This window comes from Centrocercus urophasianus, unplaced genomic scaffold (assembly GCF_019232065.1).
Source record: "Centrocercus urophasianus isolate 14NV4802_14NV808 unplaced genomic scaffold, USGS_Curo_1.0 seq_28, whole genome shotgun sequence".
NCBI classification, from domain to species: domain Eukaryota; kingdom Metazoa; phylum Chordata; class Aves; order Galliformes; family Phasianidae; genus Centrocercus; species Centrocercus urophasianus.
This window is the reverse complement of record NW_024884844.1, coordinates 6096936-6118909: the sequence shown is the minus strand read 5'-3', so window position 1 is coordinate 6118909 and position 21974 is coordinate 6096936. Positions and strand designations below refer to the sequence as shown.

Sequence of the window (21974 nt, the reverse complement as noted above, 5' to 3'; positions counted from 1 at the left end):
ACTGTGTGACCCTGGCACTATGTGCAAGGTGAGGGCTCAACAGGAGATGGATGCAAGATAAGAACTGGGAAACCACCACCTGTGCAAACCTTTGCATCTGATAACCATAACAGAGCTATGAAACTGAGGTGAGAATCACCTGTTTAAATCTCAGTTCCCAATCCTTCTTTATGTCAACCATCCCAAGAAGCCCGCAGCTCTGCTGGCCAACAACCCTCGTTTCTGCCACCTTTTTGCGTTTATGTGCTGCCTCTGCGATAACCTTGCAGAGCTTTTTCCAGCCGTGTGTTGTACTCAGCCCCTCTGACATGGAGGCGGATGTGGACTCAGGTTTACGCTCCGTTAGGACCGTGCAAACAGAGACGCGCACACGAACCGCGTTTCCTTGGGAAGAGAACTATGTCAGCACACTGTTTGCTCCGCTATATTCCCACGGCCTTTTGCTTGGAAGCCCGACGTGGTTTGAGCCCTGCAACGGGCCGTTCCATTTTCGGCGCCAAAGGCGGGTTTTGCAGAAATCTCTCCTCCCGCCCAGCCGCCCCGACCCGCCGCCGTCCCCTCAGCGCGGCGCCCCGATGGAGGCGGACGCCCCCCTGCCGGGCGGAAGTGATGCAGCCCGCGTGGAGACCCGTTGCCCGGCAACCGGCGCGGGCTGCGCGGTGCGGAGGTGAGTGGGGCAGCGTCAGGGTGGGTGTACTTGTGTGCGTGGTTCATCTCGCAGGTTTCCTATGAGTGTGGAGAAGGACCTGGGGGTATTGGTTGGTGCTCGGCTGAACGTGAGCCGACAGTGTGCCCAGGTGGCCAAGAGGGCCAACGGCATCCTGGCCTGCATTAGAAATAGTGTGGCCACCAGGAGCAGGGAGGTGAGCATCCCCCTCTACTCAGCACTGGTGAGGCTGCACCTCGAGTACTGTGTTCAGTTCTGGGCTCCTCACTACAGGAAAGATGTTATGGTCCTGGAGCGTGTCCAGAGAAGGGCAACGAAACTGGTGAGGGGTCTGGAGCACAAGTCTTATGAGGAGCGGCTGAGGGAGCTGGGATTGTTCAGTCTGGAGAAGAGGAAGCTCAGGGGAGACCTCATTGCACTGTACAACATCCTGAAGGGAGGTTGTGGTGAAGAGGGATTTGGCCTCTTCCCCCAGGCAATGAGCAGAACACGGGGCAATGGCCGCAAGTTGTATCAGAGGAGGTTTAGATTAGACATAAGGAAGAACTTTTTCTCTCAGAGAGTGGTCAGGCACTGGAATGGCTGCCCAGAGAGGTGGTGGAGTCGCCGTCCCTGGCAGTGTTCAAGAGGCGTCTGGATGACGTGCTGCGTGATATGGTTTAGTGCTAGTGGTGGCAATGGTGATGAGGAGACGGTTGGACTAGATGATCTTGTAGGTCGTTTCCAACCTTGTGATTCTATGATTCTATGTTGCGTGTGGAAAGTGTGTGCTCAGGGTCGTGGAGTGGGAGATAATATTGAGGCTAGGGTAGTGGTAGTATGTGCTGTTAAGCCTCTGTCTTATTTGTTGATTAATGCCATGTGAGATTGTAAACCAGAACGACGTTATGAGCCTGCAAAACCACTCAACTTTTGTCTGCAAGACCTAAAGCATTCTAGAAAAACAAATGAAAGACATCTAGAAGGACAAATGCCAGGCTTGATCCCACAGAATGCAGTGTGGGACCTCATCAGCACTCAGAAGTGCTGGCCCAGGTGTGCAGGGCATTGCTTTGCCTCTGCCCTCCTTCCCTCACACCTGTATTGATCTGTGTTAATTACATATTGGAGCCCTTTAGGGCCATTCAAGCCTGCATGAGAGTGACAAAGCAAAACGAAAGCAATATTGCTCCTAGGCTTTGTTTTTCGGTACTAACAGTTCAGCTTTGGCAGCACTGGATCTTGAAGTACTGCTATAGTGTAGATTATATAACCAGCACAGTTGTTCAAGCAGCTAATCGAGCCTCTATTCCTGAATAAGTTCACAGACACATTAAGGTTGGAAAAGACCCCCAAGATCACCCACCCATGCCCACCGTGCCCACTGACCACATCCCTCAGAGCCACATCTCCACGCTTCTTTAATGCCTCCAGGGATGGTGACTCCACCACTCCCTGGGCATCTGTGCCACTGCATCACCACTCTTTCAGAGAAGAAAGTTGCCTCGTTACATGAGCCTGGCAGGAAGAGTGTCTGTTAGGTATAATACTGAGTGCGTTCAGGTGTGCACTGATAGTAATGTGGCATCATCCTGAGCTGGGCTCCCAGCTTCCCATTCATGAAGAGCAGACATAAAATGTAGCATCTCAAGAGGTGAAAAATCATAATGGCTGCTGTTGAACTCAGAAGTATCTTCTCAGGGAGGTGGTGGAGTCACCACCCCTGGTGGTGTTTAGAAATATGACACTGATGGACATGGTTAGTGGGTGTGGTGGGGATGGGTCAGCAGTTGGGCTTGTTTATCTTAGAGATCTTTTCCAAACTTTATGATTCTCTGATTCTCCTTCTCTCCCTGCAGCTGTTCATAGGAGAACCAATGACTGCGTGCTATATTTGGGAAGATAATTTCTTGTGGATGGGTAATATCTGGTGTTCTTATTGTGCAATGTTTGCTCTTTTCATTACGTAAGTTTATGTTCTGATAACTGTGCTTACTTAAAACAAGATTTATAATTTTCTTGGCCTTCTGGTTTTATAATTATCATCACTAAACAAATAACCCAACTGATGCTATCTAAACAAAAGATTCAAATGCCAATTTTCTTATCCCTCATATTAATATTTAAAACTTAAAAATGAATCTGCGAGTTAATAACCCAAACACTCAGGAGAGATTAGAAGAACATCCCTGCACAAACCGGTTTGGATAGTGGTATCATTAGAAGGAACCTTCTAATGTCCTACAGCCAGTGTCCCTTGTAAGCCTTAGAACAGATGAAGTTCTGGAGCTTGCCATGGGAGTGAGGCTTCTGGAATCACCTCATCCTGCACATCCTTAGTACATGGTATCTCTGCAGCAGACCTTTTGGGGTGTACTTTGGGAAGCTGGGATGAATCAAGTTTCTTTAAGTTCAGCTTACTAGCTCAAAGGTGTCCTTCCTTTTTTCCTGGTTTAGCCATGCTCTCTCCTGCAGTGGGATAGACTTTCTGGCTGTAAGCTTTCTTCAGAAGTAATTGCTGTCTGAAGCTACGATCCCTTGTACTGACTTGACTTCAGGAGTTTTGTAGACATGATCGAGCTTTGCGTATCTGGTAACAAGACCCATGCTTTGTGGCTGAGCATGGATGGATTCTCCAGTGTTCAGTAACCATGTAACACCAGTAGTAACACAGTGCTTGGCTTCTTGAGGAGCAAGCCCTTGTCTCTGTACCACTGTGGACCTAATGTGAATAATCTTAAAATGAATAGTGATGCAAATCTGTTTGATTATTTGACACTTAACTCTCTGAAGTGATAGGAAATTTGCTGTATATTTATGTCCACCTTGGAAGATATTTGGCAATTAGCTATCTGGTATTTATGCTTACCGGTTACAATCAAGAATGTTAGATAGTAAATCCGTTCCTCATGCGAGGGGAAGGATTTTAACTGGTCTTGGGATTTGTATTCTGTAATCTATTTCAGAAGGAAAATAAAAAAAAAATTCTAAATGGTTTTAGGAGATTTTAGCCAACAGATGTTATCAGTGGGAAGACAGTTTTATTGTTATGTTATTTTAATTTGACCCTAGGTGCTGATGAATTTTAGTACCATTCCGATTCCAACTGAGTCCTAACATGGACTTGGTTGAATCAGCCTCCACAGAAATCTTCAAGAAAATACCCAGTGTCCTGGATAGCCTGGTGGAGGAACCTAAAAAGAGACGTGCTATCCCCAATCACCTGCTAGAATCAAGTAAGTTTGTGTTCTCTGACCGTTCCCCAACCTTGGAGCAATCCTGTAAGTTACTTCGAGGATATTAGATTATTTTTCTCAACTTGTAGGCTAAGCTCCCATCCTATGTCTCCCTGAGAGTCCAAATCATGAGAGATGGAGTCAGGAAAAAAAATAGCAGCTGTAGTTATTCTGGCTGACCCGAAAGTTTTGTGGTGGCTTGTTGAAGAGACAGATGCCATGAGATAAACTGGTGAAAGAATCATGGATCTGCTGGGGTAGTAGATGTCACCTTAACCCTCAATTTAAAGAGTCATGCCTGCTTACCAAGGCAAATAAGCTGTTTCCTTTTTCTCTCTGTAGTACATTGAGTTCAACATAAATATACTTGCTAAATGTGTCAGTAGTGTGTGTGTGTTAGTTGGTTGCCTATTTTCCATGCTTTACTGTCTTTCTCTGTAGAGGTTTATTCAGAACATAAGAAGAGCAATGTTATACAGGCAGAGCCTGCTGTATTACACTATGGAGGGTATGAAGTTGGAAAACATCACCAGCAGACGCTGGTAAGTGTCAGGGCAGGGATCCTCTTGGGGCTTATAAAAGGATAACAGAAGCTGGGCTTATGGTCATGAAGCCATTTGCTCTACAAGTACTCTAAAAGGCAGCACTTAAAATCAGTGGTTTTGTGGTAACGAAACAGACAAGTACCATGCTGTATGCACCACCCTCCTTTAGGGTCTCTGTTTTACTTATTTGTTTCCATGTGCCTGTGTTAGAGTGGCATATGACCTGCAAGTCATGGACTCATGCTTTAACTATGGAAAGGACTGTTTTCAACATGTACTTGGACAGACCGTTGCTGAGTCTGTAACTGTGTTCTCTGGTGCATGGATGTTTAAAGCAGCCCTAGCCTTCTTCTAGGAGCAATAGAATTTAAGAAACAAAAGTCAGGGCATAGACGTATTTTTTCTTTCTTGTGAACGGTTTGAGTATTTCCTCTTCATCTCTCTGCTTTCCCTTTGTCTGCCTCCTTTATTAATGTGCCTGTGGGTGGTTTCATAAAACATACTGTTGGCTTTCTCAGTTGATCTCTTATGTTGTAACATCATTTTAGTATTTTTTTTTTGTTTTACAGAAGCTGATAAATATTTCTGGCAATGTAATAAACCCTCACATTATACCACCCCAGACAAAGTATTTTCAGATCAAATACAACAAAACAGTGAGTGTCAGAAAGCTTTAACATGGCTGTTTGCAGGCAGCACTGTTTGTTTGCAGCTTTTACATGACTTCTATCTTATTTTGGGTCATTTTCTAGCATCGACTCATCCCCGGCTTGTCATATGTGCTTACTGTTGATTTTTGTCCTGATGAGTGGCGTTATTACTATGACTGCATCCGAATTCACTGTCAGGTGAGGATTTATTATGAGAAAGTATACCTAAAGTTCTAGTGGAATGAAGTGACTATTCAAACTTTATGATTACAATAAAGGTACAGTTAATCACTTAGAACTTTGTGGGTTTTATTCCTAGTGAGTCAGGATTTTAGTATTTGGGTTTAAGCATCTTTTTTTTTTTTTTTTCATCTGTAAATATCCCAGAGCTGTGGATACAATATAGTCATTATTCTGTATTTTTTTTTTTTTTTTTTGCCCAGACTTTATGCCACACTTGTGCAATGTCTTAGCAGAGAAGCACTGGAGGTGCTTTAGATAGTTACTGAAAGTGTGGTAAAACAGATGGATACTGTGAACAAGTAGAATATCAAGATCCTAAGCAGCCACAGAGATGATATTGAATGTACGCTGTGCTCACTTACCTACCAGCTATTACAGAAACTTGTATTTGGCATAACATTTATTCATTACACTAAATAAATATTCACCCCCTTTCTTTTGCAGGGAGAAGATACCTTAGTCGTTCCTGTGCATGCTTACCCTACTGTGAATGTGTTGGAATTTCCATCATTTATAAATATGTCTGATGTATCGATTGGTCAGAGGTGTGTTAAGGACAGAAGTCCTTACAGATGTCCCACTTCTTATGGGACATGCACCAAACCCAGAAAAACTCATTTTCCCCTGTTTGTACATCTTAAGGTCTTATAAGCTTTAAGGAATTCAGCTACTGTCTGGACTGCAAAACAGTTCTGTGTATGAACTGTTTCAGGCACTCATTCACAGGAAAGTGGATGCTGTACTAACTAAACATACACATAGTTGAAACGAGGTTTAGCTGGTCTACGTTGGTGCTGATTCACTTCATTCATGGTGTGCTGAAGCAATATAACTGTTGTCTATAATCTGTACACTTTCAAGTGCTATGTCTTTTTAGCACTAGTAAACCCTAAAAAGAACAGGTCTTCCTTGTCGAGAAGAATGGTTCTGGAAATTAAAGTGTGAGCGGGTAATTGTAATTCAGAGATAGCAAATAGCTAACCTCAATCCAAAGATCAGTCAATCATTAGATTTGCTTCTTCTTTTTGAAAATATTTAACATGATCTTCTGGTAGCATAGACTTCATCTTACTCTGGCTCTTTGGTAGATGTGACACTGACTGCTCTCGTGAACAAATAAGTAATAACTGTTAACAGAAACTGGAAATGGGAAGGGGAGAAAGGAGAATCTGTTGATTAGTGTCTAGTTGTGCTGTGTTTAAAACTATATTGATTTGTACTAATGTAAAGCTCTCTGAAATACCTGTTACTGTGCAGAATTGCATGGTAACTGTTGAATCACAGCCTGAACCACTGATTGAGCACCTGGGGAAAGGATCAGGTCAGCCCTGGGAGCACAGGTGAAGGCAATTCAGCTCTGTGACTGGAAGGGTCGAGCCTGGCTGCACCTCTCTTAGACCTCTTTTAAGGGCTGACTGCCTCTGTAGAAAGGTCTTTGGTTGGAGATGTCTCCCTTGGGGAGCTTTCCCTGTGAATCTAGATCTTCAGAGATGGGTGAGCACTTCTCCTTTTTCTTTGTAACACCATTCCATTGTGCTTGTCCCTTTGTCGTTGTGCCTACTGTGTCACCATTGTGGTGTCACCATTCTGCGTTCCATCTTTCTGGTTGTTACAAGAATCCCTGTAACTGTGATCTACAACTCACTGATATCAATGGAAAAAATCTCTTTTACTTCCAGAAGTGTAGGATAAGTCCTACATTCTACCACCCAGCTTTCTCTTTAGGCCCAGAACATCCATTAGGCAACAAAAGGAATGATTGCCACGTTTTTAAGGCACTTTGGTTACTGATTTGAAAGCTTCACTACACCTTAAAACAAATTGCTTTCCTAATTTGCCATTACATCTTCATGAACAGGTTATATTAAGACAGGGAAAAAAAACCCTTGCTGCTATTGTTTATTTCCCTAGCCATTTCAAAATGCACTTTACAAAAGAACACTGTGTATAACATGCGTTCTTTGCTAATCAGCAGGGTAGGATTTCAGTCAAAAAGCAGGAATAAGCCTGGGTAAATTGGACTTGGTTCTTAGGTTGATGGATGGCACTACAACGATGTTTATGTGTTTCTGTTTGATACTTAAAAACAGATACACACAAAGGCAAGGCGGCTTGATAAGATATGTGGTAATACCTCTCCAACAACCACTGTGAAACGTAAAAGGCTTTAATGAAAATGAGGCCCTAGCATGATTATTTCTGGGGTGGTCCAGTCATTCTGATGTACTGGAATACTCAATCCTCTTGAAAACTGTGCAGAGTTTAGTATTTTTTTCATCTTCTTCCGCAAGCATGGTTATGGGATGAGGCTGATTTCTGGTTCTGTACTTATTGTGGCTCCAGTTTTGATTGTTTGTACTGACTAGATATTGCAGCATACAAGAATGTAAGTAAAGTAAAGTAAATTGTATGAAGTTTTATTTGATCAGATTCTGTGTGGGTCAGAGGAAGTAAGTCAGGATGCGAAATAACTAGCAGGTATATCAAGATGTATATAAACTGTAGTTTAACTTTTATTTCCTTGTTACTCTCTTTTCAGTAAGGAGTATGTTATCCCGTTGCAGTGCAGCTGCCCAATAGACTTTGAATTCCACATTGATTTTATTCAGCCTCACAGAGCGTTCACTGTCCAGCCGATATCTGGTAGATTGCACCTATTTAAAGTTGAAAATTATTTGAAATTACTGGTGATTAACTGACAAAGTGCTAAACAGCAGTGTTCCTGTCGATGCTGACAGCTAAATTGTTAACATTTAAATTAATGCAGTTGCTCAAATAGTCTTCTGAGATTATAAAGCTTCTAATCTATTTTTTTTTTTCCCCAGTGTGGAGAACTTATGACCTTAGGAAAAAACAAATCTTGCCTGTAGTTATGACAAGTTTGATGTGAACTCCGAATATTTTACGTTTTCTGATTTTTGGATGTGTCATCCCTCTTTAGAAGTAGTATTTATACTCTACTGGATATGTGGTTCACAAAGGTGAACTATGCTACTGCTTTGGTTTGGGTCATTCCTTCAGAATAATATTCCTTCTGACTGTATATTTTAAATAGTTGCAATATATCAAGGGAGGACAAGGGGTAGTGGTTTTAAGCTAACTGGTAGTAATGGAAAGACGCTTTGAGATCTGAAACATTTTCCAGGCTTACTGCCATCAACTTAAACACTACTATTGTTTTTAAAATGTAGTACAGAATTCATTTGAGCATACTTAAGTGGGCTCATGTTTAGATGAACTCTTACTGTTTTTCTTCCTTAATCATAGGAATTATTCCAGGAAATGGGAAAGAGGAAGTAATTGTGAAATACTCACCCCTTGAGTATGGAACAGCACAAATGAAAATGCAGTTACTGATTTCACAGTTCCACTCAGAACCCTATGTATGTGTGTTCACAGGAACATCAACACCCCATCTGGGTCAAATGTACGTGTGGCTGAGTGCTCTTTGCCCAGTTCTAAAAGATACCATGCAATAGTATTTAATGCTGTTGTGCTATGATCATTTTAGGCATTTGTATCTGTGGTGACTTAAAATGCACTGATGTCACTTACAAGCTAATGTTAACAAGTGTTAATACTTTTACCTGGTTTCTTACATCATTCACTGAGAATGCACTTCCTCTGAATGAGCTTGATCTGTTGCAAAATAATGTTAAATTCCTAAATCCTTGAATAATATAATACCCTATATCCTTGAATATCTTTAGCTTATGATGCCTGATGTGTGTTATTCTTATTGCTGAGGCCTTGCAAGATACGGTTTTTTTTGAGCTTTATCTAATTTTTTTTGTGAACTATGAAATTAGCCAGATTAGGAAGTTCGATTCCACTTGTAATTTGGAAAAGTATTTCCAGTATCCTTGTATGTCTAGAAGGGATATAAATTCATGCAATAAGATTAGATACCATTTACAGAGTACTTAGCAATGTTTTTCCTTCTGCTGCCTAGAAAAGAACCATTTGAAAAACAACAAAAGCGTCCAGAGAAAAAAGCAGTGTCTGTTGGAAAATCACTGGTGTGGAAAAGAGACAAATTCAGCCTACCACGATCCAAGGCTATTCAAAAAGTAAAGGTGTGAGGAAATAAGTGCAAGTTCTTTCCTGGGCTGAAAATCTTTCTTGCTTCTGTTTCTTGTTATTAATTTATATCTCTTAGGAAATTGAATACCAGAACCTGAAATTCCCCACAGACTTGTCAAATCCATATGCTGTAGCTACTGTTTTGAATCAGGAACCAGGCAAATTGAAGATTAAGAACTTAAAAGAAGGTAACATAGTTAAGCAGCATAAGCTCAGTTTTATCAGTATTTCTAGATTTCTGTTTAGAAACTTTGCATTAGAATTGCTGAGATTATGTGATTGTTATTTCTGTAAGAAATTCACTTTACCTGAAGTAGCCTGTGCATTAATGAATTCAGTTATCACCATGGGTGTTATTTCCCAATTAAAAATTCAATCTAGTATGTGGCTTTCTGATATTCTTGCAGTCCTTTGCCAAGGCAATGAAGGAATAAAAATAAGGCAGATGAAGGAAGCACTGTTTGAGCTAAAAGTCAAACAAAACATTAAGGAAGAGGAAGCAAATAATCTGAAGTGGTAAGTGTTAATTAAAACACTGAGATTTGCTTGACTAAGGCCTCTGTGAATGATGTATGCAATATGCACTGGTTCGTAATGCGGCCATTTTGTGTCCTGATAGACCTGTTTTACAGTTAAGAAACCGTTGTTTTGTTTTTCTTTTCATCCCTCCTGCCTAAAAGCAACACGAGTGTACCCAATGATACCTTTAATTGTATTACAGTTGCATTCAGGAACTTCCTGAAAACCTTATTCATCTAACCTCGCACATTTCACCCTGCTTTGTGCCTTTTTGTTATGGTTGTCAGTAAGTCAAGGCTAAAATGTGTAATGGTGTGAATAAAGTTGCACATCAAAAGGTGGAAAGCAAAATTCATAACCATGCGTCAGCATACTGGGGTTTCACTTGTGGTCAGAATTGCTCTTTAGCTGAATACAACAGACTCCTAAATGCCTTAGGAACAGGAGAGTCAGCCTTTCAAACTTTCAATGAAACAAACAGTACATTAAGTAAAATGTTTTTCTTACTTCTACTGCAAATACAGGCAAGTTCGTAAAGGCAAAAATCCACTATCTGCAGAATTTAAAAGGGAGGTTATTGAAAATCGACAAAGGGAAGAAGAGCAATATAAGGTTAGTCTTTGTTGTTTTTTCTATAAATTCAAAATTGAACTCATAATTTCAGACTACATGCAGTGCACTAGTGAATTGTATTATGCTCTTCACATATTCAGTTTTTCTTAGTGCACTGATACAAACCCGTGTTAGTTGAATTTCCTCATGCATTTATATCTTTATTATTTCTTTGTATCAGTGTTACTGAGAGAGTTTTTTCTTGGAGGTGGACAGAGGGAAGGATAAGCTACTAAGTTATTAATGGAACTGTAATTAGATATTTGCTCAACCTGTAGGTTTCCATCTAGCTACATCACAGTGCAGCGTTGCAGCAGTCCTTTCAGTGCTGTGGATGCAGTCAGCCTTCTGTTTATGCTGTACCTTTCTGAATGACTCACTATTGAAGAGCTAAACCCAGTCAGTACTCTCATACAGTCCATAGGAAGATAATTCAGCATGTTCTGCTATACCTTTGCTCTCATGGCCTTTTGATTTCTTTCATTCACCCCAGACTGCAGTTTGTCTTCTGTGGAGGTGACAGCAACAATAGGTAGTGACAGAAAATATTTGTCCACATATGGCACAGCCCTCAGGGACTTCTTCCTCCTATCTTACCTTGTAGACATACAGCCAGCTTCTGATTCCCACTGAGTTCCAAGGCATTGTTTATGGCAGTAAAATTATTTGTAGACAGGATCAAGGCTAAATGAATAATTATTTTTAAACATTATTTTTAATAATAGCAAAGGAGGAAATAAGTTTAAAAAAAAAAAAAAAAAAAAAAAAACCCACAATCTAGAATGTTAGCTTGTTATATCATTGAATTAAATGTATAATCACGTTGTTTAGAAACATTTACATACTTATCTGTTGGTTGTAGTATCTGTGGATATCTCTTGGTCCAAAAAGAACATCATTTTACTTCCTTTAAGTTACTACAAGGTTGTAATAATCACTCACTGAAAGGGATTGGAGTCTGTGTTTTGTGAAGTGTTTGTAGAGTGTTACATGGTGAATTTCCACTAATTGTAAATGAGGAAAAAAAGAAATCAATGAATACTTTGCACTAATGAGATTATTTTTCCTGTTGACAAATTAGATCCAAAGAGGAGATCCTATCATAGAAGAGGAGTTTCAAAGGAGCAAAGTAGAGATTTCTTCCAGACGTGTTTTCCGGCTTGTTGAGCAGGTTTGTTTCTTTGCTTTTATCTCTTGCTAAGCTAAAAAACAGCCGTAAATATTTGTCACTCAGTGCTTTTCCTCCTAGTATGGCCATTTCTGAATCAATGTCCTTTTCCCCATTTTACTGCCATAAAGCCAGCAGTGAGCTGCATGCACAGCTCATCTTCTCATTCTGGTATTCTAATAGCAATACTAATGTGAGAGACAACTAGAAATATAACCTGAGGTTCATACTGCTCGTTCCTGAGAGCTTTCACAGGAGTAGCATTCTCATACTTTAACATAAAATTAAGCAAATCACAAGTTTTGTGACCTTTATCTTGCAGGTTGAATTGACAAGAGTTCTGGTAACTAGGGTTGTTTTTGTCTCTGTGGTAATTGCTAGGATTCATTTCCTGGAATAATTGGGAACTTTGTTTAATAAATAGTCTGCTATTGAAGGAATAATGGATGAATCATTTCTGCTTGCTTCTTACAGAACATCATAGCTGTGGTAGCTGGTCTGTTTCTGTTCTCTTATGCCTGTTAAGTGTTGAAAATTGTTTGGCGAGTACAGCATGGGGTTGTGTGTAATTCTGAGCACCTTCCTAATCTAAATTTTGGTTGAGTGGCTATTCTCTTGTGGAGAAGTACTGTACTATAGCATCGATGGAGTCCCTTTTGGTGCTATGTTTTTCTGTCACATCAATCTAAAACTGAAGAGATTCGAGGTGTTAAATGTAAATATTGCCTCTATCTCAAGTATGTCCAAAGCAAGAAGTAATTAGATGTTGGGGGGGTTATTCTGGTGAATTGTTTCTCTAGTTTTACTGTGATCTTTAACCCTCCTGTAAGTTTTTATTCCAAGCTATTACTGGAGAGAAATGCTGAATTTGCTTGGCCTTCATTCTGAGCCCTTACTGTTATTCTGACTTCACGTTTGTGCAGGATGAAGTATGTACTCACTGGAGTCCTGGTCCATTCTTCCCAAATGTTTGTCTGCCCACGTATTGGGCTCCACTCTTAGTAGGTGGCTGTCCTTTATTTGTGAATGCAGACCGTGCTACGTTACCTCTGCGCTCACCATTTTGCATCTGCAGTATTTGATTACCTTCCTTTAGGACTTGTAGTGAAAAATTCTGCTTACATGCAAGTAGGGTGACAGGGACCTGGAATGAAGTAATTTGATGGAACATTTTTTTGCTTAACTTAATTTCAGAATTAGGAAATAACATAGGGATTCTGCCAAGGATGGAAGAAATCCATCCCTTGATCCTTTTTTTTTTTTTTTTTTTTCTCCTTTTAAATACCATGCAGCATCCAAGTATTCATCCCACATTTGACTTGCTCTGTAATGACCCTTGGGCAAACAGAAAAAGGATGTTGAGGAAATTCCAACAAGCAGCATACAAGGTAATGTGATCACCTGGAATGCAGTGTGACAGCGTAGCGCCTTGGAAACAGCACAAAAGAGCATGCAGACTAGCACATAACAAGACTTCTTAGCTAGCTAGGGATTTGATGGTTCATTAGTTGTCTCTGCTTCACCAGAAATTAAGGATCTGGAGTGATTATTGTCCTTAGGTGTTGGTTAAAGATTAAAACAAAAACAAAAACAAAAAAAAAAACCCATGAAACTAAAACAATCAATCAAAACTAACAAAGTGTGGAAGAATTTAGGTTTGTTTTTTTTTTGTTTTTTTTTTTTTTAAGTAAAAAATACTTTTGAACAAAAAGGGAAGACTTCAAAATGCATATAGAATGCTATGCCCAGTTTTAGGACCTCAGTATAAAAAAATATATCAGTAAAATGGATTTACTTCAGTGTAAGTCTGTCGAGGTACCCGGAGTCTGGGTAGTGGGGAGACACTGAGATAACTGGACTTACTCTGCTGAAGATGAAAAGTGGTGGGAGTGGACAGCAACTTTCAACTCCTTTGAGGAGGTTATTGAAGCCAGCCTCTCTGCTGTGGTGTATGGTGGGAACACAGGAAACAATGGGCATAAATTCTAATAAAATAGTTATGGTCTGTTTATAAGGAAAGCCTTTTTTCACAGGGAGAAGCTCTTAGAAGTAAATGGCCCAGATAGTTTGTACAGTCCATTTCTTTTGTGTAATGTTGCTGTGGAGTTAAATTTCTTTCAAAAGCAATTTTTCTCCATTTTATCCCTTCTGAACAGAAAACTGTAGCAAAAATTCTGAAACAGGTGGTCTGGGTGACCTTTGTAGTATACAGCTGTCACGTATGCATATTGCTATGACTGTAAATCTTAGGATGTTAAGCTTAATATTATACTTAAATATAAAATAATTCCTTCAGATTGTGATTCAGTCTCGTCTAAATCATTTACTGCTTCTGTTCCGTGGGCTGACAAGGGAAGACAGAGATTTGGAGGAAGGCTCTATATCTGGTAAGGAGCAGAAGAAGCAGTTGATAGGTAGATTGACAATGAGTTATTGATAATTTGTGTTAAGCTATGGTAGGTCTGGTGCATCAAATACATGTTGATATATATGCATAAATAGTCCCTACAGAGGGGTCTTCAAGCAAAAAACAGATGTGTGACACAGTGGAAATGGCTGTTGTAAAAAGACATGTTTTTATACATGCGTGTTATACGCATTATTCATGATATTTATAGAGCAGCCACAATTGGTAGTAGTGGAGACTGAAGAGGATTTGTGTTTCTTATTGTATGTCACCTCATACATGCACTGTTTAACAACTGTTGGAACACCTTTCCATATCAGCCCGTCTGCCTGTGTGAACAGGCACTCTTTAGTTCCCCATATGCAGGAGTTGCAGGGGTGCTTGAAGTAGAAGGTGTAGTAGAGGTGTTCTGACTTATTTCTGCCTTGTTGAATGAAAATAGAGCACCTTACTTGAGTGGGTGGGCTGTAATGTGGAAATCAGATCTGTTTATTAGTTGAAGGTTTTGTGCTACCTTCTACTAACTTTTACACTACCTTACAGATGGACTTTAGGAAGGATTACCTTGCTTTTTCTATTAAAATGCATAAACCTGTCCTGTGTTAGGAAGATATTTAAATATGTTTTGTGTCTTGATTCTATTTCTGAAGCAGTGTGTTGAATTGTATTACAAAATCTTAATATTTGCTTTCCATTCCTGACAGAAAATGGGAGTTTCAGCCAAATAGAGAAGAGAGAAGAATGCAAATGCATTTCTTCCAGCATATCTGAAGATCTAATGTTACCTTCTCAATTCCCCTTTAACAGTTCCCACAAATTACACCGTGATTTGGTAGGTATAGTAACCAAAATGGTGGCCACTACTAAAAAAATTTGTTGGTGACGTTGGCCCTAGGCCCAGTACAGTTTGTTTTTTTTTTTTTATCCTTTACAACATAACTGGTGTTGTGGAGTTCCAACGAGTTAGTTCAGGACTTCAGATTTATTTAGAGTGCTGCTGAAAGCAGTTAAAATATCTGCATTCTCTCAATTTCATTCTGAAATTATATTTAATATATTAATGGCTGAAGTTAGTTAAAATCTGTGATTTTTGCCCAGGAAAACAAATTTTAAAAGCAACTGAAGTGCCCTAGGAAGGGCAGAGGAAGTATTAAAATGTTTGCATAATTATCTAGTATGTTTTCAGATAGCCATGCTGATGAACTACTGTCAGTGCAAAACAAAATGTCCACCACATTAAGGGGTTAAAATACCGTACTCTTTCAGGAACCTGATGCCCCTGGCCCAATTCCTGTCAAACGTATAGATGTGAAAATGAAACGCTTCCTTCCCTCTTACAGCTTGAAGGTGAGTCAGTACAGCTCCCTGTTTTTCTCTTTCACCAGTCCAGTTAGATGTGTTTTCTATCTGATTCAGTGACATCAATGGGCATCAAGTCTTGAAATGTGTAATACTGTGGGTTTTTCTAACTTTGAGTTCAGAAATAGTTTTTTTTTCTCCTGACTTCTAAAGCCTTCCCTCTCAGACTTTTGAATAACATAAATCCAAATTCCACTCCCTATCAAAGTGAGAATACTTCCTCAGGTTCAAATCAGTGAAGGTTTTGGCTCAGTTTCTTCTTCCTTTGTTATTTTTTTTTTTTCCACAGTTGTTATAACAAGTATAGAAACTTTCTATTAATGTCCTTATTCTTCACCTACCAGTGTTAAATTATATTGCTTGATAGAGCTTTTCTCCACCTCATTAAGTTCAGTATATTTGATCACAAAAGTGCTAATCCCACAGTCTTTCATAGAGAAGAAATGTTCCTTAATGCACTCATTCCATTTGCCCCGGTTAAGTACGGCTTCTCAAAATTTTGGTCGTATTCTGCATAGTAGAATGGCAATCTGAATATCTTTTCCCACAGATATGTGATGTGTCTGTGACAAAGCTGGAAAGTTCCATTCCATCTGAGAGTTTATAAAGAATGATTATTGTCATCTCCTGCAGCATGTTTTTCTCCTTTGTGCTTAGGTTCCTCAGCATATCAGCATCATAAAGTATCAGCCATTCCGTGCACACCGTACAGCTGCAAGTTATAGAACTCAAAAACTTTGCCGAGCTCTGAGACAGGGAGCCCAGGTAACAGATCATTTCTAATACAAACTTGCCTTGATGAAGTCATTCCCGCTTCTGTATTTCTACAATTGATTAATTTTGTTCCAACATTTTACAACAAAAGACTCCACGTGCTCTGAAAACCTTTGATGTCTGTGTTTTTTCAAGGATGAGTTGGTTCAAGTAGTTGCTTCTACTAAGGATTATCACAAGCCATCATCTGAAGAAGTAGCAGAAAGAGATATCAGCCTTTTAAAATTGGTTCCTCCCCGAGCTTTAGTCTACCCTACAGAGAGCAACCCTCTTCGCATTTTTGTAAGTAGAAGTTGGCTTTTACAAAGTGGAAAGGGAGGTGAAAGGGTGTTTGTTTATTAGTAGTCAGTTCTCTTATTCAGAGTGGTATTTAAAACTACCTGCCAGTGTGAGTAATCCCTTATGGTGCAAACTCTGGTAGGTGGGAACTACAGAGCTCATCCTGCAGAGAATGACACCATTTCATTTTGAGGTGGAATTGGATCAGGTTAGAGGGGAGGGCTGGTAATACAAAATTGCCCGTGAGGGCAGTGAACTGGTCCTAGACTCCAAAAATGCTCACTAATCCCAGGATTCCCTGATACACCTTGGGGCCTCTCCCTTCTCCATTTGTTTCTTCATCTGCACAGTAAAAAAGAAGCCATAATCTCAGCATCTCAGCCCTTCTATGACTTCATACTCTTGCCCAAGTTAGTAGGACAGATTCAGTCTTATCTTCAGCCAGGACGCTGTGCTTCTGCCTGATCCTGAAGTAGACTGAGAAAAGTGAAGGTAGGCAATTTGTTAGCATTGCATCATGCTGCCTTAGTTTCCATTAGTTTTCCTAGCATATCATAGCCACATTTCCAATTATTAGGCACAGAGATTAAAAAAAATCATAGCCAGGTGTGTGGGAGGGTTTTCTCTTACTTGCTTTTCACATAGATTGTGCTACTTGGCACCAACTGCAGAAAGTATTTTCCACACAGTGCAGCACAGCCTTAGAGGGTCCCTAGGTGATTGTGAGAGGGCAGAGACAGCTGTATGGCTCAGTGAAGTGCTGTACATGGGTACAGGCAGCATTTCCATGGCAGCATGGTGCTGTGCCTGAGTTGGGTGGCTGTCTTTCAGTGTTAGCTGAAATGGCCCAAAGCATAGTGTGCTGGTCTGGTGGTCTTAGCATAACACTTATAACTTGTTCCCACTGAATGCAGCCAGGACTCCAATGGACTTACTGATGAAATCTTCTGTGTATCCCTCATCCCTTTGTCATGTGAGTGTAAGATCCAGGCCTGATCCCATGTTACCCAGCATTGAACTAAATGCAGAAACAGATGCTAGTGCAGTGAAATAGATGGTAAAATGCTCACTTCCACTACAGCAAGATCAGTTCCATCCCTTGGATTCTGAACTGTTCAGAGAACCAACATTAGATTTGGGAGTAAATAAGTTGTTGGATTTTTGTCAGCAGAACATGAATAAACAAGGCAGATTATGGGTCTGTGATGCAGAGAAGAGACAGTAGATCAAGGGTCACACTGAACCATGAAATCATAATGAGAATAAGTGTGAGTTTAGGAAGACTATATTAATGTAAGACCTGAATTTTCATCAGTTAGTTCTTTGTTGTGCTCAGAATTTTTTTTACAATAACCTTCTGTTTTTAGAACCCCACTCCAGGATTGTTTCCACTTTTACCTCCTTTAACTTACTGTGAAACAAATATTGAGTATCATCTTTGTCCTCATCCAAAATATACCTTTACCAAGGAGTGCCCCAAAGGATCCAGTATTCCAATCACACAAAAAAAGTTTCTGCATCACAAGGTATGGCCTTTGTAGTTTATTGTGTGAGTAAAAATTGTGTGCACCTAAATAATCAGTGCATGGGTCAGAATAACTTGTTATTATTAGACTTGAATTATCTCTGAGTGTTTCTCTGCTCTTTCTTTCTTTTCGCCGTCTATTGCATTTTCATGACCTTGCAGTGGAGGTAGTATCTTTTAAATACGGAGAAATGTAGCTCTCCAGATTTGCTTCTCAACCAAGAAGTTAGATGCTCTGTCCTGCAAGCTTCTTTTTCCACTGCATGATGTTTTAGAAGGCTAATAGCACTTGCAATTTCAGGAAGTGATTTGTGGAGTAATGGACTGGAGACGATTCTTACCAGTGGTGTATTTGACATTTCCTAACACTCCCATATCAACAAGTACAACATCTAGGTAAGAAAAACCCTAAGTAGACAGGGCCTCTCACCTGCAATTTCTGCTGCTTGAAACTACATGACTGGTGACCAGTCCCAGAGGTAGAAGTGGGCCTATGGGTTGACTTGCTTGCTTCTCAGCAATCTAAAATGAATGATAACCCCTACTCACTCTCCTTGGAGGGTGGGTTAAGTGTAATGCCTAGCCCTGGATTCAGTCTGGACTTTTGGTAACATCTGCACTGAATGCATTTTGATTCAGTACCAGAAGGCTCCAGGAAGTACGAACTGTGTTTGTCCTGCAGAACTATGAATAATAAAACCTTTTAACATGTGGGCACCTGAATGCATGTTGGTAGCCAGCATCTCTCAGGCTCATTCTGCATTCATTTCTGGTGTAATATTTTTGTTCCAGGATAATTTAAAAATAATAATCTTCTCTATAACTACAGTTATTTCTGTGAAGCTTCACAATGTAAACGTTAACTGCAGTTACTCTTTGCTCATCTTAAATACCATTTCCATCACAGGGATCCTTACAGCTTAGATATGCTTCCAAGAGATGTACCATCAGTGCTGTATAACTTGCCTGAGAGAGACAGAGAGAATATAATTGACCTGTAAGTTTCTCCTCTTTTATGTTCAATGTGATTTATTGTCTTAATTGCTTGTGTGGATGTGTCTAAGCATTTTCTGAAAGATTATTGAAGGCAAAAGCACAAAGTGTGTCTGGAACAAGATATATTTTTGGTTTTGTTGTCTACAAAATTTTAAGTACTGATTGTTCTTCATATTAATGGTTTTAGTGGGACAGATGAAAATGAATTTGAAGTGCTTCTTACTCCAGAGATGCTGAGTGCTGAATTTCCACAAATTGAGCAGATGATCTCAGAAGAAGGCAAAATAAAATCAGCGAAAGAAGAAAGGTAAGTAGAATTTGAAATTAGAGAAGAGGAATGGGAAGGACTCTGAAGACATCTCCTTCAGAATTATGGAGAAAGCTATACTGAGATGCTGTAGGGCGTCTGTCACTGAGTGGGTTGCAGAGCTGGCTCTTTGAGCAAATCAGAAGACTCCTGTATTAAATTTTGCACTGTAAGTATGATCTCAGAATTGGAGTTATGAAAACAGATTTTAAAATGACACCTGGCCTGCATGTCTTTAACTTCAGTTTTATCATGAAGCTAACCTCTCATAGAGACAAATTCTGCCAGCTGCCTCCAGTACTGTCAGGCTGATGTACTCAGTTTGTAGTTCAGCACAGAAATCTTGAGGATTAGGAAAGCTGAGAAAAAGAGGATCTGTAAGGAAGTTGATTATTACCACAGTGGTTTTAGAAAGGTACGAGGCTGCCCAGCAGTGCTGTGGGGCTGGAATCAGAAGTGGATGAAGTATGTGAAATTTGGGGGTATGTGATGTTACAGGAAGGATGCAAGGAGGCATATCAGCTGGTAAGTGGAACACTGGGGGCAGTGGACTTGAGTGGTAGGCAGTATAGGTGAAATAACTGATTTCAGAGGAACACAGGAGAAATTGCTCTAATTGAAGTAGAACCTGGTGTTTTCACAGATACCTTGTGTGTCTTTGTGGAATTGATGTTTCCGTCCAACCGATGCAGTCTCTTTAAAGTGGTCATGACAATGCTTAGATGCTTATCTACTCAGGATGCATGTAACTGCCTGAAACAGAGTTCTCACCAAGAGATTCCGAAGTCTCTTTTTTCTTTGATTTTAGAGGGAATGACTGACATCCAGATTTTCTGCATCTGTCAGCTGTTAAACTTTAAAACAGTGCTGAGTATGAGATCTCTGACAGAACACTGATGGCTGTATTGTGATTACCTCAGCATTGATTGAAAGTAATTCACTGTAAAAACACGTGTGTCTGACCCTGCTGCTTTTTGCATCTTACGACACTTTGCTTATCAGAACATGGGGATTTGATATAGCCTATGTAACAAAATAATCACCCTTTTCCTGCACAGTTGTACACTGTTGGGTGGATGGGTACAGTGTACCTTTTCTGGGGAAGTAGTTCTAAAATCATAAGGTTTATTCTTTTGGTGTTTTCTTCAAAACTGAAAATATTTTTCCATATTAAACACCTCTAGGTATTTATATTTCAGATACTCATTTCATTCAAATTTGTCTGTGTCTGAATCATTTGAGCAGTCTCTTTTAGTTGAGGTTTTTCAGTATATGTTACGTCTAATAGGACACGCACCAAAATGTTACTAGCAAGCAGTGAAGTCCAAGTCCTTTCTTTTGTCACTGGAAGGTTCTTCACTGTTACTGATGGGGTGGTGTTTCACTGTGCTCCTCTGCAGCAGTTTCCACACTTTATCCTTTAGGCAAATAATTTTTTTGTTCTGGCCATTGCAATATGCCTCTTCATAGACAAAAACAAAACAAAAACTCAACTTATTTGTGTTTATTTATCAGATGGTTAATTTTTTTAACTGGCCAAATAGAGTGAATGCTTTTTTTTTTTTTTTTTTTCATAACTTGACTCTTTGCAGATCTGCGTAAGTAATGGAAAACTGTCTGTGGTCAATATTAAAAAAAGAGAGAAAATGTGTGTCCCTTCCTTTGTTTTTGCCCACACTGCTAAGTAGCTTCCCTGGCTATTATAAATACAAATAATCTTTTAAACTTCTTGCAGAGACCCACACAAACATCCTGATGGAAATTTTCAACCCCAAGACAACGGACTCAGAGAAAGGGTTCAAAAACAGATGGAGAAGATGAAGATGAAAGCACTAAATAAAACCCTTATTCTCGAATAAAAATAATTCTATGAAATCTGTGGTTTGCGACAGTTTACCCTGTAAATATGTGAGGCCTCCTTTGTCACAGTTATATCTACTTGTATTCAGTGAGTTCAGCAGCTACTTATGCAAATAAAAGAGAACCACCAGCAACGTTACTTCTATCAAGAACTCTGTGTGATAACTTCCCCAAACACAGTAACTGCTCCTATGACAACCCTCAGCCATGGGCCTGCTTGTTTTTTTAATGGTGTGAAGGATCAGAGAACCACAGTATTACCTTGTAAATAACTTGGTGATTAATCTACAGCTCATTATTTTTAAATAAAATTTGAGAAGCCCTAATGAGCAAATTCTTCAGATTGTTGTTTTTATTGCCTATCCTTAAATTTCTGCAGGTATGTCAGTCTTGACTCTAAATAATAAACTTGAGATTCTTAATGAAACGGAAGACTTGAACACTGTTACTATCCATAAAGATGATGTCCAAGGAGATTTAATTAGCTGTTCAGGTGTTTGATTGAATGCACAGGTTTCTTGACAAAAGGGGGTGTGGATTGGAATGATGAAATCCAGAGCTTAAGGAGAGAATTCTGATGCTCCGGATGTATTCTTTAGGAAAGCAGATTTCTCAGTATATATATATGTAACTTTTCAACCGAGGTGACTCCTACTTTCTTGTGGGCAAGCTGAACATAGGATAAAATTGTTGTTTGGGTTTTTTTTCCAGTTAATGGCTCATTTTGAAGAGTGGTCCAGGCTATTTGGTCAAAAAATTATATAA

The 21974-nt window shown here is 39.7% G+C and overlaps 1 protein-coding gene across 1 annotated transcript; it reads left to right on the top strand.

Annotated features, from left to right (window-relative positions):
- The first annotated feature begins 607 nt into the window (after positions 1–607).
- CFAP221 (cilia and flagella associated protein 221) lies at positions 608–21535 on the top strand. The gene is made up of 25 exons (XM_042827287.1): positions 608–667; positions 2506–2566; positions 3719–3882; positions 4324–4424; positions 4997–5083; positions 5180–5275; positions 5765–5865; positions 7860–7963; positions 8588–8747; positions 9273–9396; positions 9480–9591; positions 9811–9919; positions 10447–10534; positions 11616–11705; positions 12995–13090; positions 13999–14089; positions 14814–14941; positions 15376–15456; positions 16126–16233; positions 16378–16524; positions 17889–18047; positions 18348–18442; positions 18954–19043; positions 19230–19349; positions 21085–21535. Exons 3-25 carry the CDS (start codon positions 3765–3767, stop codon positions 21206–21208), a joined length of 2529 nt encoding a protein of 842 aa, XP_042683221.1. The 5' UTR covers positions 608–667; positions 2506–2566; positions 3719–3764; the 3' UTR covers positions 21209–21535.
- Positions 21536–21974: the final 439 nt, after the last annotated feature.

Coding starts and splice junctions, on each gene's coding strand:
- CFAP221 (XM_042827287.1), top strand. CDS start 3,765: ATGGACTTGGTTGAATCAGCCTCCACAGAAATCTTCAAGAAAATACCC. Junction 14,090..14,813: donor GGAGGAAGGCTCTATATCTG/GTAAGGAGCAGA, acceptor CATTCCTGACAG/AAAATGGGAGTTTCAGCCAA. Junction 16,525..17,888: donor GCAACCCTCTTCGCATTTTT/GTAAGTAGAAGT, acceptor TTCTGTTTTTAG/AACCCCACTCCAGGATTGTT.